Source organism: Trifolium pratense, linkage group LG2 (assembly GCF_020283565.1).
Source record: "Trifolium pratense cultivar HEN17-A07 linkage group LG2, ARS_RC_1.1, whole genome shotgun sequence".
NCBI classification, from domain to species: domain Eukaryota; kingdom Viridiplantae; phylum Streptophyta; class Magnoliopsida; order Fabales; family Fabaceae; genus Trifolium; species Trifolium pratense.
The window spans coordinates 58,858,304-58,873,817 of record NC_060060.1 but is presented as its reverse complement, the minus strand read 5'-3'; the positions used below and the strand labels follow the sequence as shown (position 1 = coordinate 58,873,817).

The 15,514-nt window shown below is 31.1% G+C and overlaps 1 protein-coding gene across 1 annotated transcript; it reads right to left on the bottom strand.

Moving 5' to 3' along the window:
• Positions 1-1,200: 1,200 nt before the first annotated feature.
• On the bottom strand, positions 1,201-7,578 carry LOC123907844 (monoacylglycerol lipase-like). Its single transcript, XM_045958240.1, has 7 exons — positions 6,690-7,578; positions 5,563-5,601; positions 5,396-5,466; positions 3,431-3,495; positions 2,396-2,485; positions 2,216-2,308; positions 1,201-1,924 (listed from the first exon to the last, which is right to left on the bottom strand). Exons 1-7 carry the CDS (start codon positions 7,133-7,135, stop codon positions 1,523-1,525), a joined length of 1,206 nt encoding a protein of 401 aa, XP_045814196.1. The 5' UTR covers positions 7,136-7,578; the 3' UTR covers positions 1,201-1,522.
• Positions 7,579-15,514: the final 7,936 nt, after the last annotated feature.

The following is a 15,514-nucleotide window of genomic DNA, read 5'->3' as shown; positions in this document are numbered from 1 at the left end:
TAGAAATGGTAAAGATAGAGACTGCCATTTCATCAATCTTCTGCTGGCTTGAAAATATTTTCCTTTATGCAAATGTAAGATTTATACAATAGATCTGCAAATTTACATTGGCTTGATTCTTGTTATAAGGACAGCTAAACTACTTTTAATAAAAAAAAACCAAATGTATTCGGGAGTCTTATAAGTTTTACATTTGTAATAATTAGGTCTTTTAAATTTTTTAAGTAACAAGTATGTCTTTTAAGTTTTTTAGCTAACAAATTAAGCCTTTAAGTTTATAATTTGTTGCACCGTTACTCTTTTTTAATTTCCTTCTATCCAGTTGTGCCTCAATTGTTTGGGGCTCATGATTCACATCAGATTGAACTTCAAATTCATCATAGTTAGCATCATAATTAACGGTCATGTTAGTATTTTTGTAAACATGGAATAAGTGGAAGGATTTTTCTAAACTTGGAATAAGTTAGCATCATAATTAAGAGTCTGTAAACATGGAATAAGCATGGAATAAGTGGAAGGATTTTTCTAAACTTGGAATAAGTGGAAGGGTAACGGTGCGACAAATTTAAAACTTAAATGACCTATTTATTATCTTAAAAACTTAAAAGACTTTACTATTACAAACGCGAAATTTAAAGAACTCCCAAATGCATTTGGCGTGAAAAACATCATTTATAGATATGAGGAAATACTTGTTTTAATGAGAAAACTAGTCACTATTTTTTTTTCTTCTCTCTGTTTGCTTATGCACTTAATGAGAGAAAATGTTTGTTTCATATTTTGAAACGGTGGGGAGTTTAATTGAATTAAAACACCAGTCCCTTCGAGTAAAGTCGAAAAGGATATTATCGTATCCATGTAGTGACTGGAATTTGAATCCGGAGTTCTCCACTTGTTCGGTTCAAAAATAAATTTCTATAAACTATTTGATAAAAAAAAAAAAAACCATAATTTTGTTGAAGCAAAGATATAAGTTCAAGCTTCAAACTCAGACAAATTCAGTATAATTTTTGACAAAATGCAAAATTCAATGTCAATCCAAACAAACAGCGAGTTCCTTATGTCTACATATTACCCAGGTGATAGAAACAATGGCCTTCACCAATAACAGAAGGATGCAAAAATGGATAGTAACAAGAAATATTGGCTAGCTAGCTAGCTACTTTTCAAATAAATGAAAGAGATTATAATATATAGTTATAAGCAAAAAATAAAAGTATAATACATTGCTACAAGTAATTTAGTCACAATTACAGCCCATAAAATTCATCAACAAAATGCAGACGCTTCAACCTCCATCACATTTTCTTCTCGGATCCAGCTCCTCTAAAGCGAGCGATTCACTTTAGAGTGTAAAGTGAATAATACCAACCATTAAATAATAAATCAAAGGTAGATATTATAAGTACATCATAACAAAACATGACATTTGTTATAATCAGAGCTCTTGATTTCCTCACTTTACTTACACTTCACTCACTTTAGAAAATCCAAATCCTTTCCGTCGCTGCTTTACCTAATTTCACACTCTACTATTCAACCATTGAATTATATCTTCAGTGATAGCATCTCTTTCAGGTTCAAATAGTAGATCATGTGAAAATCCTTCATACAATTTGATAGTTTTGTCATTTGATGAAGATTCTTCATATAGTTTTTGTGAAGCAGTAGGATCAGTCACAGAATCAGCAGTGCCATGTAGAACAAGAAATGGAACTCTAATTTTACTTAGATTTTGCTGCAAGTAGCATGTAATTTGAAGAATCTCATAGCCAGTTCGTATTCTAAGAGATCCCGTGCACACTAACGGGTCTGAATACTTCGCAATAAGAGCCTCTGGGTCACGAGAAACTGGTAAACCTTTTTTATATGCAGAATTACATTGGAATGTTGGCAGCAAAAATGATAGTATTGGCGCAAGTGCCTGTAATGAAGAAAGTATAGAGATGAATATCGGTGATACACATGAATTTAAGAATTATGCACTCACATAGATACATGAATTTAACAATTATGCACTCACATTAGTAAAAATAAATAAAAATTTATGCACTCACATAGTTTTATACAGACATTTAGTAAGTTCAACCGGTAACTTTATCGAACGCTTCAAATTAAATTTGCTAACTTATCTGCTATCAACTATACACTCATATGTTACTAGCAAACAAAACCTTAATAAAAAAGTTAGACGCGACCAAAAGGTTATGCTTACCACCAAAATTGGATGAGAAGGCTCAACTCCGACTGCAGGTGATGTGAATGTAGCACCAGCTACGCAAGCTCCAATTTTTGGATCAAGAAGTGCCTACAATTTGCATAGTTGTGAATATCGAATACTCGATTGGTTCTTAACCTTGTTTACTCACAAGTAAATTTCAAGAATGTTATATACCTTAAGAGTAATTGCTGCACCTGTTGAGTGTGCATAGCAGAAAAGTGGAAGGCCAGGATTTTCAGATATAACCTTCTCAATAAATACTTTCTGTTTATAAAAAAACAAATAATATTTATCAGAACATAGATAACTTGAGCAGGATTATATAAATGAGATGTGTTATTTAAACATAACTTTAGACACCGCATGAGACATGATAACTCAAGCAGCAGTATATCAATGAGATGTGTTATTTAAACACAACTTTAGACACCGTATCGGTCTCTATCTCACACATACTTTGCATACGAAAATACACAAAAACACAATGGCATATTGTATTTTTGTCAATTTGTGGTGATATTTAACATTTCTACATATAAATCACAATACCTTTTAGGCCTTGTTTGGATAAACATCTCAATTAAGTTCTTATAGCGTAAGCTGTTATCATATAGGGGCTTATAAATAAGCTATTTTTATATTAGAAGATAAATTCAATTCAAACTGTTTTCATAAATTATCCTGAAGAACTTATGAAAATAAGCTGTAAACAACTTCAGAACATGTCAAAGCTATTTTCAGCTATGAAACACTGATGCAGATACTGAACATGAGATTAACAGTGTCACATCAAATCTGGTAATAATTTTAGAAAATGTGTTAATTGAATGTAATCACAAGATTCGGTGTTGTGTAGGTGTCGGACACCGGATATGCCTTAAATCAGAAGTGTCGGTGCTTTAGAGGTTTCCATAAACACTCCAAACAATATCACAAGCTATGAAGCATGAACATGGACACTAGACATGACACAAACACTAACACGTTGACACCAATAATAATTTGAGAAAATGATATAATTCAATGTAAACATAAGGGTCGGTGTCGGTCACTGACGCGTATCCGACACAGGACATGCCTAATATGAAGAGTGCATGTGCTTCATAGATCACAAGTGTTTATATCAATAGATAGACTCAAATAAATCAATCCAAGCATCTCTATAGTTGTATATTATTCAACAAAATTCCTAGAGATCCAGCAACATACCAAATCAGAAACAGCATCATCAAGAGAATGGACATATCCATGCAGACCATCACTTCCACCATGACCTAAAAGATGAATATAGATCATTAAAACAAAATAGGTTTGACCTAATACTAAAAAATGGGTGAGGAAAATTGAAAATAACACAATCAACCAGATTAGACAATAAAACATAAGGTTTCACAACAGATTCATATGCAGCACATAACATTATAACCTTATGAAGACAAGACATCCAATGTTAATGAATGAAACATACAAGGTTTAGATGTCATCCAGTAGAATCGACTTTTCGTCTAAGTTTATTGTTAAACTCACGCTTTCATTAATATATCTAGACATAAATCAGTTTACATTCAGCTCACTTTTATATATAATCAATTTTACAGAATCAACTCATTCATAATCATCTTATGTCACCGCAAAACCAAACACACAAGAAGTATCTTGACTTTATTAAAAGCCAAAACTTATCTAATCCTTGAAATACATTAAGACCATATAAACCTCTAATGAAACAGCAAAAATTTTCAAAAGAAAGTCAAAGAACACTTATCTGTGTAAGACTCAATTTATAGTAATTTTCAATTGTTAATCTAAACTTCCATTTGAACCTTAAACATACTGAGTCAGACACAATTTCACACAGATGATAAGCTTACTTATATACAGGAGCTTCACATGTTTACTTTATCGCACAAATAGGCATCTTCCTGCAACATCCAAATATAGATGCATGTTGAAGAATGATGGTCACTAAACTAATAAACAAAATGAAGCAATCACTGTTTTCTATAATGCAATGGAAGTATCATATAATCAAAGGATGACATAAAATTTGGCAAGACTAAGATTTCTTCACAATTTCATACTATAAAATAGACACATCTTCAAGGACACATCCCCTAGAAGGTAAAATGCTCAATCGACACTTCAAATTGAAGGCACTGAAAAAGGAAGTTACATTCAATCACTTCTACTCTATCAAATTGTTACCGGGGTCTACATGTATCATTTTCGATGTGTTTGTGCTTTATAGAAAATGCTTTCAAAGGTTATAAATAAATAATCTATATAGCACCGTCGCTTCAGATTGAAGGCATGTCTGGTGTTACACTGACATGATACCATGTGGTTATACTCAATCCCTTCTATTTGTCAATTTATTACCGGTCTCTATGTGTCTATGTCAGTATTAACTATTGTGTAAGGTATCTGTCATCTGTGTGTGTGTAAATTATTATATTTTTTTTTTAACAGCCAATGTTAGTAATTAGTAATTAATATTATAAGTTTTTTTCGAGGGAGAGAATGGAACCCCCGACCTCTTCATCTCTACTCCCTAACACATCCACCTTCAGCCACCAGCCTTCCTTATAATTCCCTCTGTGTCCAATAGGTAGATCCATTTTCACAATGAGGAATTTCCAAGAAAATTGATGGCCATTGTCTCTAGTTCTTCTCTATTCTTAATTAACTAAAAACACCAAATTGAAAAGTCTCTGGGAAACTGCATAAACATTGGTCAATGAATCCTCCTCTTTATCAAATAATGTTTTCTTAAACCATATTATTGGTGCAAAGTATCTATCAGTTTATGTCGATGATTTATCTCCACCGGGTAACCTGCTAGGCCACCTTTAGTGGGGTCTCTTCTTTCAACCACATTTTTTCCATCCACAAGGCTCAATTCCTAGACCTTACTTACGAGATACGAGTCCAATTTCACTCAGACCAATGTATTATTGGTCCATATTAAATAATGTGAATGTGATGTAATGACAAAATCATGCAGAATGTAGAGTATATTTAGTAGGATTTAATTCATGGACAAGGATATGAAAATAGTATTTAGCATACTAAGGAAACAAAAGGATCTAGTACCAAATGAATCATAAGTTGAATAGCAACTACCATTCCTCAGAGATAACACAAACTCATTAATTATAATTGGTTCTTACTTACCAATCCAATCCATTCCATAAACCTTGTAGCCATTAGCATTTAGCTGCTTTGCAAAATTACTATATCTACCACTGTTACAACATAAAGGAAATAGCTTTAGGATAAGCAAGAAGCAATAGAAAAAATGTGAATATTTTCAGAAATATAAATTGTCTAAAATTACAAACCTGTGTTCATTAAGACCATGCATAACAATAACAAGTCCCCTGCACAAAGTAGGTAAAATATTAGCCAGTGTTATTAAAAAGTGGCACTATATAGTACAACACAATTTGAACAAATCGCTATTATTCCACGATACACATTTCAAAATATTCTCAACCGCTATATCAACATTCAGCACTATAAAACATTGTTGTCTAGCAGAATTTGAATAAATCGTTATTTTCTACAATCCACGATTGACAATACTGATATAAGCTAGCTATTCAGAGTTTACCACGATTGAGGAATAAAATGACAAGGGACAATTTTTTTTGCATGTCATGCTTTTGTTTTTGTCATCCTTAATATAAACAAAGCCAAACCCTACCTAGTGGAAAAATGGTACTATTGTTTATTGTTGTTAGGCTAGAACTAAATTATTCGTTGTCAAGAAATAAAAAATTTACGAGGCACAAAGATGCAATCAAGATGAGACTCTTGAATATGTTGGTTGTGTTGTCGGAGTTTGTTTGAAGTCCTACATTGCTTAGGTTCCCGGGATGTGAAGTGTATAAATATGTGAAGGCAACCTCACCCTTTGAGCTAGCTTTTGGGGATGAGATCAAAGCATATTTAACAGAGACATCTAGATACCACTTATCAAGGTTTTACAAAATGGCATGTAATTAGTGTCAAGATTTTTTATGTCACTACGATTGTAACCACGATTTCAATTATGATGACATCAACTATATCGGACTACAATTTTTCGTAATATCAAAGATCGCAAAAAGCAGCCACAATTTAAATTAAGAGACCTCATCTACACAAAAAGACTTGATGAAAAAGTCCATAAACCAAAAATTCAATCTAGAGATCAACCTTTATAAAATTCTGAAATATACCCAAATGAAATTATGAATCATATTGGAATCAAAGCAAAGCAATAAATTATTTTTCCTGATTTTGTTGCTACCACAAAACTCTTTTCTTTTTCTCTCATCAAATCACATATCTATCCCTCAATAGGTCAATTAAAATGACACAAATCATAAAACATTTAAACACAAGGACAATTCCATCAAACAATATGATTTTGATTATAATCATAAAACTATGAATATTAAAGAATCCAAACCTATAAACATACCTAATCTTAACATAAACAGGTGTCCAACATTGTGTGAAAATTGTGTCACCCCTTTTAGTTCCAAAAAGAAAATACTCTCTCAAACATTTCTCATCACCATCCTCCAAAACCCTCCTTATAGCCAATTCCCTCCTCATCACATGATCCATCACCTTCATTGCAACCACACCAACACCACCGCCACCACCACCAGCACTCTTCCATGGCACAATCTTAGCCGGAACACGCACCACCGCGCCTTTCCGGTGATGATGATGATGATGATGATGATGATGATGACAACATTCTTGAATTTTCTCCTCCTTTTCAACAGGTGATACCCTTCTCCTTCCTCTAAATGGTAACAAAAGTACCATAAACATTGCTGATATTAACATGAGAAGACTCTTCAATGCTCTTAATGAAAAATAGGCGCTTTCTTTTAAAATAAACGCCTCTGTAGCCATTTTTTCTTGTAGATTCAATCACCCTTTTGATTTTTATTAACAAAACCTTCTCCAAAATATGTTTTTTTCTTCTCTCAAAAAATTCATTAAAATGAAAAAAAGACCACTAAATGTAGAGAAATAATAGTTTTTTTTGTAAGTTTGTTATTAAGGTAAAAATTATTTTAAGAATGTTTTTGCCAAATATAGTAGAAAGCTAAAACTAGATGTGAATATGATTATACTATATATTGTAACAAATTAAAATTTATAACTCTTTTGAATGAATGTGTTTTTTAAGGATGAAGGAACAAATGGGGTGTGGCAAAAGAAACAAGAACAATATTTGAAGATAGCTATGGAAACAATGTTTATGTTTGAAGGTGTTGTTTTTGTTAATTGTTGAATGATGAATGTTTTGAGGTAGTACTGTGGCACATGTGATGTGAGGGTGAAACGTTGGAATGAAGGAAGTATATAAAGATGACACGTGAGATTCGAGAACAATTTTTTAGGAGAGAAAGATTGAGATTAATGTGAACCAGTCAAATATTTTATTTATTATATGTCATCTAGAATCATCTATGAATTAAAAAATAATAAAATTATAGAAAAAAATAAAAAATAAAATCATCCATGAGTTATGAGGCGAATCGGTTATCAAGTTTATTTAGATTTCTTAGCCAAAAAAATATTTGTTTAGATTTTGTCTCGACATGTCACACTGTTATATGTTGTTGAAGAAATCTCTCATGTCACAATCACATTATCATGTTATCTATTTAGAGGTTCGGATTGTTTGTGTAAAAATATTTAGAGGTTCAAATTTTTACTCATTTTTTGTGTCTAAAATTTTGTTACTAGATTCGAATCCGATCAAAAAAGAAGTATATTATGTTGGGCAGTGGTGCACGCAGGCTAAAATCTCGGAGTGGACCGTGAATAGTTTGAACTTTTTTTACGAAAAAATTTAATCCATTTCATTCATAATAATATGTTTAATATAAGGTGGATAATAATTAAACATTCGAGGACTAGCAATAAAACAAGTTGAGTAAACATCCACTTTCGTCCCTGAAAGTGTCACTCGCTGTCATAGTAATCCCTGAATCAACAAAAAACATTTTATAGTCCCTGATTCGTACTTCCGTTAGTCAAAATAGTCCAAAACGTTAAATTGGTAATGATGTGTCCATTTTTTCTGCCACATCATATGCTTATTGGAATGTCCACATGGTCAGGGACTAAAATGATAACAAAACCTCTTTCATCTTGAAAAGAAGAACAAAGTTAATTTTTCATCTTCTTCCTCCATTCCAAGATTACCATCAATCATCTTACTTACAAAACACAATCTAAGACTAGTTATCCAAAAAAAACACACCAAAAATAAAACTAAATTACTTCTCAAAGTCAAGTTTTATTCTACTAATCACCTCTCAACAAATCATCTTAACATTCTCAAATCTCTTAAACATATCATGCTTCACAAACTCAATCAGATCCGTACGAACAACAAATTGCAAGTGAAAAAATCCATTTTTCCTGGTAATTGATGATGATTGTGATGGTTTCCAAAGTGCATGTAATAGTTCTTCAATTTTTTCATGGTATTTGTCATTGTTTGTAATTGATGATGATGATGATGATGATTGTGATGGTTTCCAAAGTGCATGTAATAGTTCTTCAATTTTTGAAGAGTTTTACACTAATTTGTAGTGTGTTGGGTGAAATCTAAGAAAAATGGGAAAATATTGGATTTTTCATATGTGGGGTTTGAGAAAAATTGCTTTTTTGTTGTGGATTTTTTTTATGCTACGGATAGGTGGATGAATACTCTTTACTCTCAACAACAATACAACTTATTAAAGTTGGAAACCCATAAACTCGTTTCATCTTTCACCCATTTTTTCATCCATTGAGTTCATCTTCATATGTTGTTTCCTCTACTTTTGGGTGTTCAAAGCAATCTTTAATGGTCATTTTAGTTCATCATATGTTAAAATGATCATTTTAGTCCCTCGCCATGTGGATATGCCAATAAGCATATGATGTGGCAGAAAAAATGGACAAATTAGCAGAGTTAACACCAATTTAACGTTTTGGACCATTTTGACTAACGGAAGTACGAATCAAGGACTATAAAATGTTATTTGCTGATTCAGGGACTACTATGACAGCGAGTGACACTTTCAGGGACGAAAGTGACTGTTTACTCAAAACAAGTTACTCGAACTAATTCATGAGCCACTCGATTGGTTTGTCTCCGAACGTAACTGACCGTACAGTTCTGATTCAAAACTAGTAACCTCATACATTCATCTATAATATTATTGCCAAACTCGGTATCATTCCTTCTTTTACTATTAAGTCTCTGCACCGCTTGTAGGCAACCGGTCTCTATTTGAACCATGTCATTGTGAGTATTGTGAATTAATTGAAGTACTTCTAATACTCTCTCATTGCTTCTGCTTCTGCAATGCTCGGTGTGCCCTCAAGTTTCTTTGCAAAGGCTTGCACAAAATGGCCGTTATTATCTCTGATATACGCCCCAACACAATAGTTGTTGTCTTCCACATAACAAGTTGTATCCACGTTGCATTTGAAGGATCCCGGAGTTGGTTTAAGCCATTTATGTATCTTTGTTACGATGCTAACACCAACATTTCTGTTGCGCTGTTGTTGTGCTAGTTGCCAATCATGTAATGTTTCTTGTGATCTTCTAATCACTTCTAATCATGTAATGTATCTATTGACTTACTCTGCTTAATAACTCGATATTGGTATTATATTTCTTCAACCCAACCGTTGAATTCAAATATCTCATTGAGTAGATCAACTTTACAAATTTTTATAAAAATTCAAAACTGTTTGATATTTTCTTTATAACTTCAATTGAACGCACGACAAACTTTTAAAAAAATCATTGAATTTCAATAGTCTGAATACGTAACTACATTTTTTGAATTTTTCAGTGTTTTAAAGAATACAAATTTTACAAAATTTATATTATATAAATCATTTATGTAAATTTTACACAAATTTAATATCATTTGATATGTTATTGAGACTCACCAAGATTAAATGTTTATATATTTTTGTTGAATACCGTTAATTTTGATGAATCCCAATCACAATTACTTTAATTTTTTTTTTTGGTTCCAAAGATTACTTTAAAATTTTACATATATAGAATATAAATTTTCAATTTTAGAGTAAATTTTGACTATTAATTTTTTTTTTGGGTATTCATTAAAATTATATTTTTGATCACTACCAAAAAGAAAAGGAAATTCTATATATAAAAAAAAAGGAAATTATATGTTGTAGGGGTAATGGCTAGTCTCATACTCAAGCTTACAAACTAGGTTCGTTCCATGCTTTTAGCAAAAATGCAAATGAAGTGTAAAAAGAGAGATTTGAAGCCCCAACCTCAATGAATGGATTCACGGTTCTAATCACGATGCTGTGTAGGTCATCCATGTTTAAAGTGAACCTATTAATAACATAACATGTGGTAAACATATTTATACATACATACCTAGGGACGCGCCGTGACACTCCCCAGTCCTAAAGGAGCTCCGTCCCCGATGTTGGGAGTGATGATTAATTTTTTGATCTTCCTATATTTTTTTAGCTCTGGCATTTTAGCCATCAAACCAACTTCATAAAATGTATTGAATCAAGTTTAAAAATAATTAGGACTGCTGAAATGATCCAGTATTGCCAAATACTTGAGGCGGGAATAGAAAATAAAACTTATGTTCCACGTTTATCATCATGATTTGCACAATATTATTGTGCAAATTAATCATGAGATGACGTTAGGGAGGGTGTAGGATGCAAAGTTTGGTGCTGGAAGTTATGTGTGTATAAGACCAGTTGAGGGAGAGGGCTGTGGAGAGGCCCAAATGGCCTGTTCTTGCTGTTGGTGCTAATTAGGCTGATATGGGGATGCCAGTAGTGATACAGATTCTAGTAGGATGTTTTCTCTTTCTACCCGTGTTTCTTTTACACCCCTAAATTTTCAATTTTGTTCCTGCAAAAAGCTTCGATTTCTAAAAACTGATTTTTTTTTTCCTTGAAATTTTTTCAGTTTCTAAAAATCAAAAATTACTCTGAATTTGCACTAAAACATCCTTTAGTGCAAATTAGAATATTGGGAGGCATAAAAGAATCACGGGGGATCGGAAGAGAAAAACATCCTTTAGTAGGAGTAGCAGATCTGTGACATTGAAGGAAAATTCAGGCCCAACGCAGAATGGCCTACATAAATTCAGAAGGTCGACCTGTTTTGAATGAGGGTCGACCTGTTTTAAAAAAGTCACTTGGAGAATGTATCGCAAAATTTAAGGGAATTTAATTTTGTGTCATTTGAGCAACATGAAGTAGTGGCGAAAGTGGACATTGAAGGATGTCAAGATCACAATATTGGCGTTTTAAGGCCAGAGGCGTCTTTGATGCATGTGCCACATACGCCACAACATAGAGCCTCATAAAAATTGAGGCCACAAAAAAAATTATAAAAAATTATAGAATAGTAGTATTGGTAAATGAGAGGTATGAAACAAAGGATCTTGGACTTTCAAATGAGGGATTGTAAAGTCCAAATATTTGAGTTTCTTTTTATTCTAAAATGAAGGATTTAAATGTCCTAAAATAGATTGCTCTATTGTGAATAAATCTTTTAGATGTTTTATAGCTAATTGTTATACTATAGTTTTATCAAATGGAGATGCATCATGCATGTGATAGAGTTTGTCTTGTTTATTTTTTTATTTTTTTTATATTAGTGACAAAAATGATTATTTTTTAGTGTTATTGACGATTTTTGTAATTTAAATCGATGACAATTCTTTTGAATTTTTTGCAATTTTTCTTTTATTAGGGTCGATTTTAATAATTCCACCGGGCTTTCAAAAAGTCAGAGACGCCCCTGTTCAAGGCATAAGAAAAAAAGGTGTGAGATATGAGAGTTTCCTATTTGGTATGTATTTGTTGTTTTGCATTTGAGTTTAGTTATCAGATTTTTGACTGGTTGTATCTTTGTTATCACTTATGTGTAAGTTGATTATTGTTTTAATACCGTTTTAGGGTTGATTCTTACACTTTTGTGTGATTGTTGGGTTAGATTTTTTTTTTACAAAGTTGGGTCAGATTTATGTCTTTCAACTAATTATACTTTCTTTTTTATTTAATATATTTTAATTTGCTTAAGAAAAAATTAAACATTTTTATTTCAATTTTAAGTGAATGGAAATTAAAAAAAAAATGACATGGAAAAAGTTAAGCCAACCCAACAATACCAACTCAACATTATTGTTGTGTTGCCTTTCAAAATGACACATCATTAAAATTGATGGGGACTAAAAAATATATTGACTTTCAAAATAGAGGACCAAAAAGCTAGTGTTTGAAAGAGGGAGCAAATATTTCAAAATATCAAAATAGGGAAACTAAAAATGCATCAAATTAAAAACTTTTAAATAGTGATTTGTGTGAGTATAATTCTCAATATTATAAGCAGAAATTCACCTTTTAAGTTTATTGAATTTCTGATGTATGTTATCTATACATAGAGCAAAAATATAAGTTATTCATTGAATACAAAAAGTGAATTTTTACTTATAATAGTGATAGGTAGGACTATTATATTTGTAACATATTTTTTCATGATAATTAATTTAAAAAATAATTAACTAATATAAGGTGTTTATTTTATATATTTTTTTAAACATGAAAAAAAAAACTCCTTAAATGAGTGCAACAAAAAAAAAGTAAAACGGACGTTCGTAGCAACCACACTATCCGTGAGTGGGTTTCATACTCGCATGAACAATGTCATCTTCAACCTCTGGGGATCGACCCACGACCAGAAAAAAGTCAAAACGCGAGTCACACTCCAGCACATGTAAATTCCGTTTTTCAGGACGGTTTTGAATTTTTTTAATGATCTTAGCATAAAATAATCAAAGTCTTAAACATCACAACACGAGATTTAAAGAGAAATTCACAAATCTATGAAGAACCCCATAAAAGAAAAGGTTTTTCTTAGGTTTCTCCCTCTATGATTGTCAAAAAAACACGAAATTTGTGACATCAAATTTGTAAAATAATATTCTACAAAATGACTAAATGATGAATAATCATTTTTTAAATATTAATTGACTAAATGACGAATAATATTTTTTTTAATTGACTCAACTTTTTTATTTTATTAAAAAAATAGTGTAACATATTTTATTTTCACTACTTTTTTAGCATCATAAAATGATAATATCATCACTATATTTTTTAGCACCATTACTTTTAAATGTCAAAAAGAAATGGAAGAGTGAAGACTCGAAGGAGATGATCATAGAATGCGTTAAAACTGTGATGCATTTTCCGTTTGAAATAAATACACATAAAACTTATTTTGAATTTTGTAGGAAACTTATTTTGAGTATTGAACTTTTGGCTTTTCTTTTAATGATGAAATATCTTTAATATTAACATGAAAATTATTTTAAAAAATAATACACATCCAATAACCCGGTCCAACACAATTTTTTAGGTTGGATTAAATGAGTTTAATCGGGTCAGTTAGATTTGTCTAACCCACATACACCCCTAATTTAAACAACAATTTTTTTTTTTTTTTTATAGGAATTTTAAACAACAAATTATCATATTGCGAAAGTCTAACTTCTGTTAAACCAAACCCTATCATTATCAAATAACAACACGTAAAGACTTTTATTTTAAAACAAAACACTTATAAAGACTTGGCCGGTCATTATTAAACAAAAAATCTAAAGAAATTAAAAACACGTAAAGATTTTTATTTTAAGAAAAAAACTCTTAAAAACATGGCTGGTCATTATAAAACAAAAAAACTAAAGACTTGGCCGTTCAAAAAGTATATCTTCAATGAACTTAATTAATTAATTATTTTCAATTATTTGAATTTTGAAGTGAGTACCTTTTTTTTTTGACTTATGAAGTGAGTACATTTGTTAATCAGCTATTTAATTGATTAATATACTGCAAATTGCATGTTGTCCAAATGGTACGTTTTGTTGACAGAATAGATTAAATACTACCTTGGTACCTAAAAATGAAAATACTACTCATTGGTCGGTTCGGTGATGATTGATGGTGAACTTAATAGGGGATCACGTTACGATCTCCTACAACTACGATTGAGAGTGAGCTGAAACCACTTGATGTCAGAATTGATCCCCGAACTATATTAGGCGGTCCAGTAAATCGGATACTATGATAATAACAAAAAAATTAAATACTTTTTATTTTGTTAGAATTAAATGAATAAAGACTTGGCTGGTCAAAAAGTATAATCTTGAATGAACTTAATTAAATAGTAATTATTTTAAATTTTTATTTGAATTTTGAAGTGAGTACATTTGTTGCTCAGCTATAATTAATTAATTTATACTATATATAAAAGATTGTACATGAGTTTTTGTGTGGACTTTTCATAATATCAATAATACACTTGATTTTTTTTAGTAGCAATAAAAATCTTTTATTAACAAACTCACCATAACATAAGACACATTTTTTTTTAGAAACAAAAATCCTTTATTAACTAACTCACCATAACATAAGACATATCTTTTTTAAATGGACATAAGTTAGACACAGGAAGGCGCGGAACGCGCGTGCCTAGCCCGCTAGTTCCGCGCCTGCCTGACCCGCTAGTATACTATAAATTGCATGTAAATACTACGATAGTTAGTTGGTCCAATGATGATTGACATTGAATTTGGGATGAATATCACGTTTTAATCTCCCACAACTGTAGTTAGGAGCTAGCTGAAATCACTTGATGTTATAAATGACTCACGAGCTAGACTAGACGGTCTAGTAGACCAAATATAAGTGGTAAAAAAAGGGGGGAAAAATTAAATACTTACTTTGTTTAAGGTAGACAATTTATTTAAAATTAAATATTTAAAAATTTGTTATATAGGAGTATTGTTAAAATATAAGTGGAATTATTTTGTTATTTTTTGTAAACTTATTTATTCAATTTTTTATGTTTGAGTGACAAATAATGCTCACATATGTATATGTTTAATAACAAATTAGAAATTTTATATTATTATGGTTTAAACATCACATTCATCACTGTATGTACACGCTTTTTTTATTTTAGTCCTTGTATGTTCTTTTTTCAAAAAACGTCTTTGAATGTGCAAATCTTGTTGATTTTCGTCCCGTTAAAATATGATTGCGTTTGTAACTAACGATTATTCAGTTTTGTTTCTATATTTAATCAGTTTTGTTCCTATTTTTAAGCATATCATATTTTTATTATTTTTATATTATATTTTTTCTATGTTTTTTTAATGAAATTACAATAAAAGATACAAAATTGCATCGCGGTTAAAATCA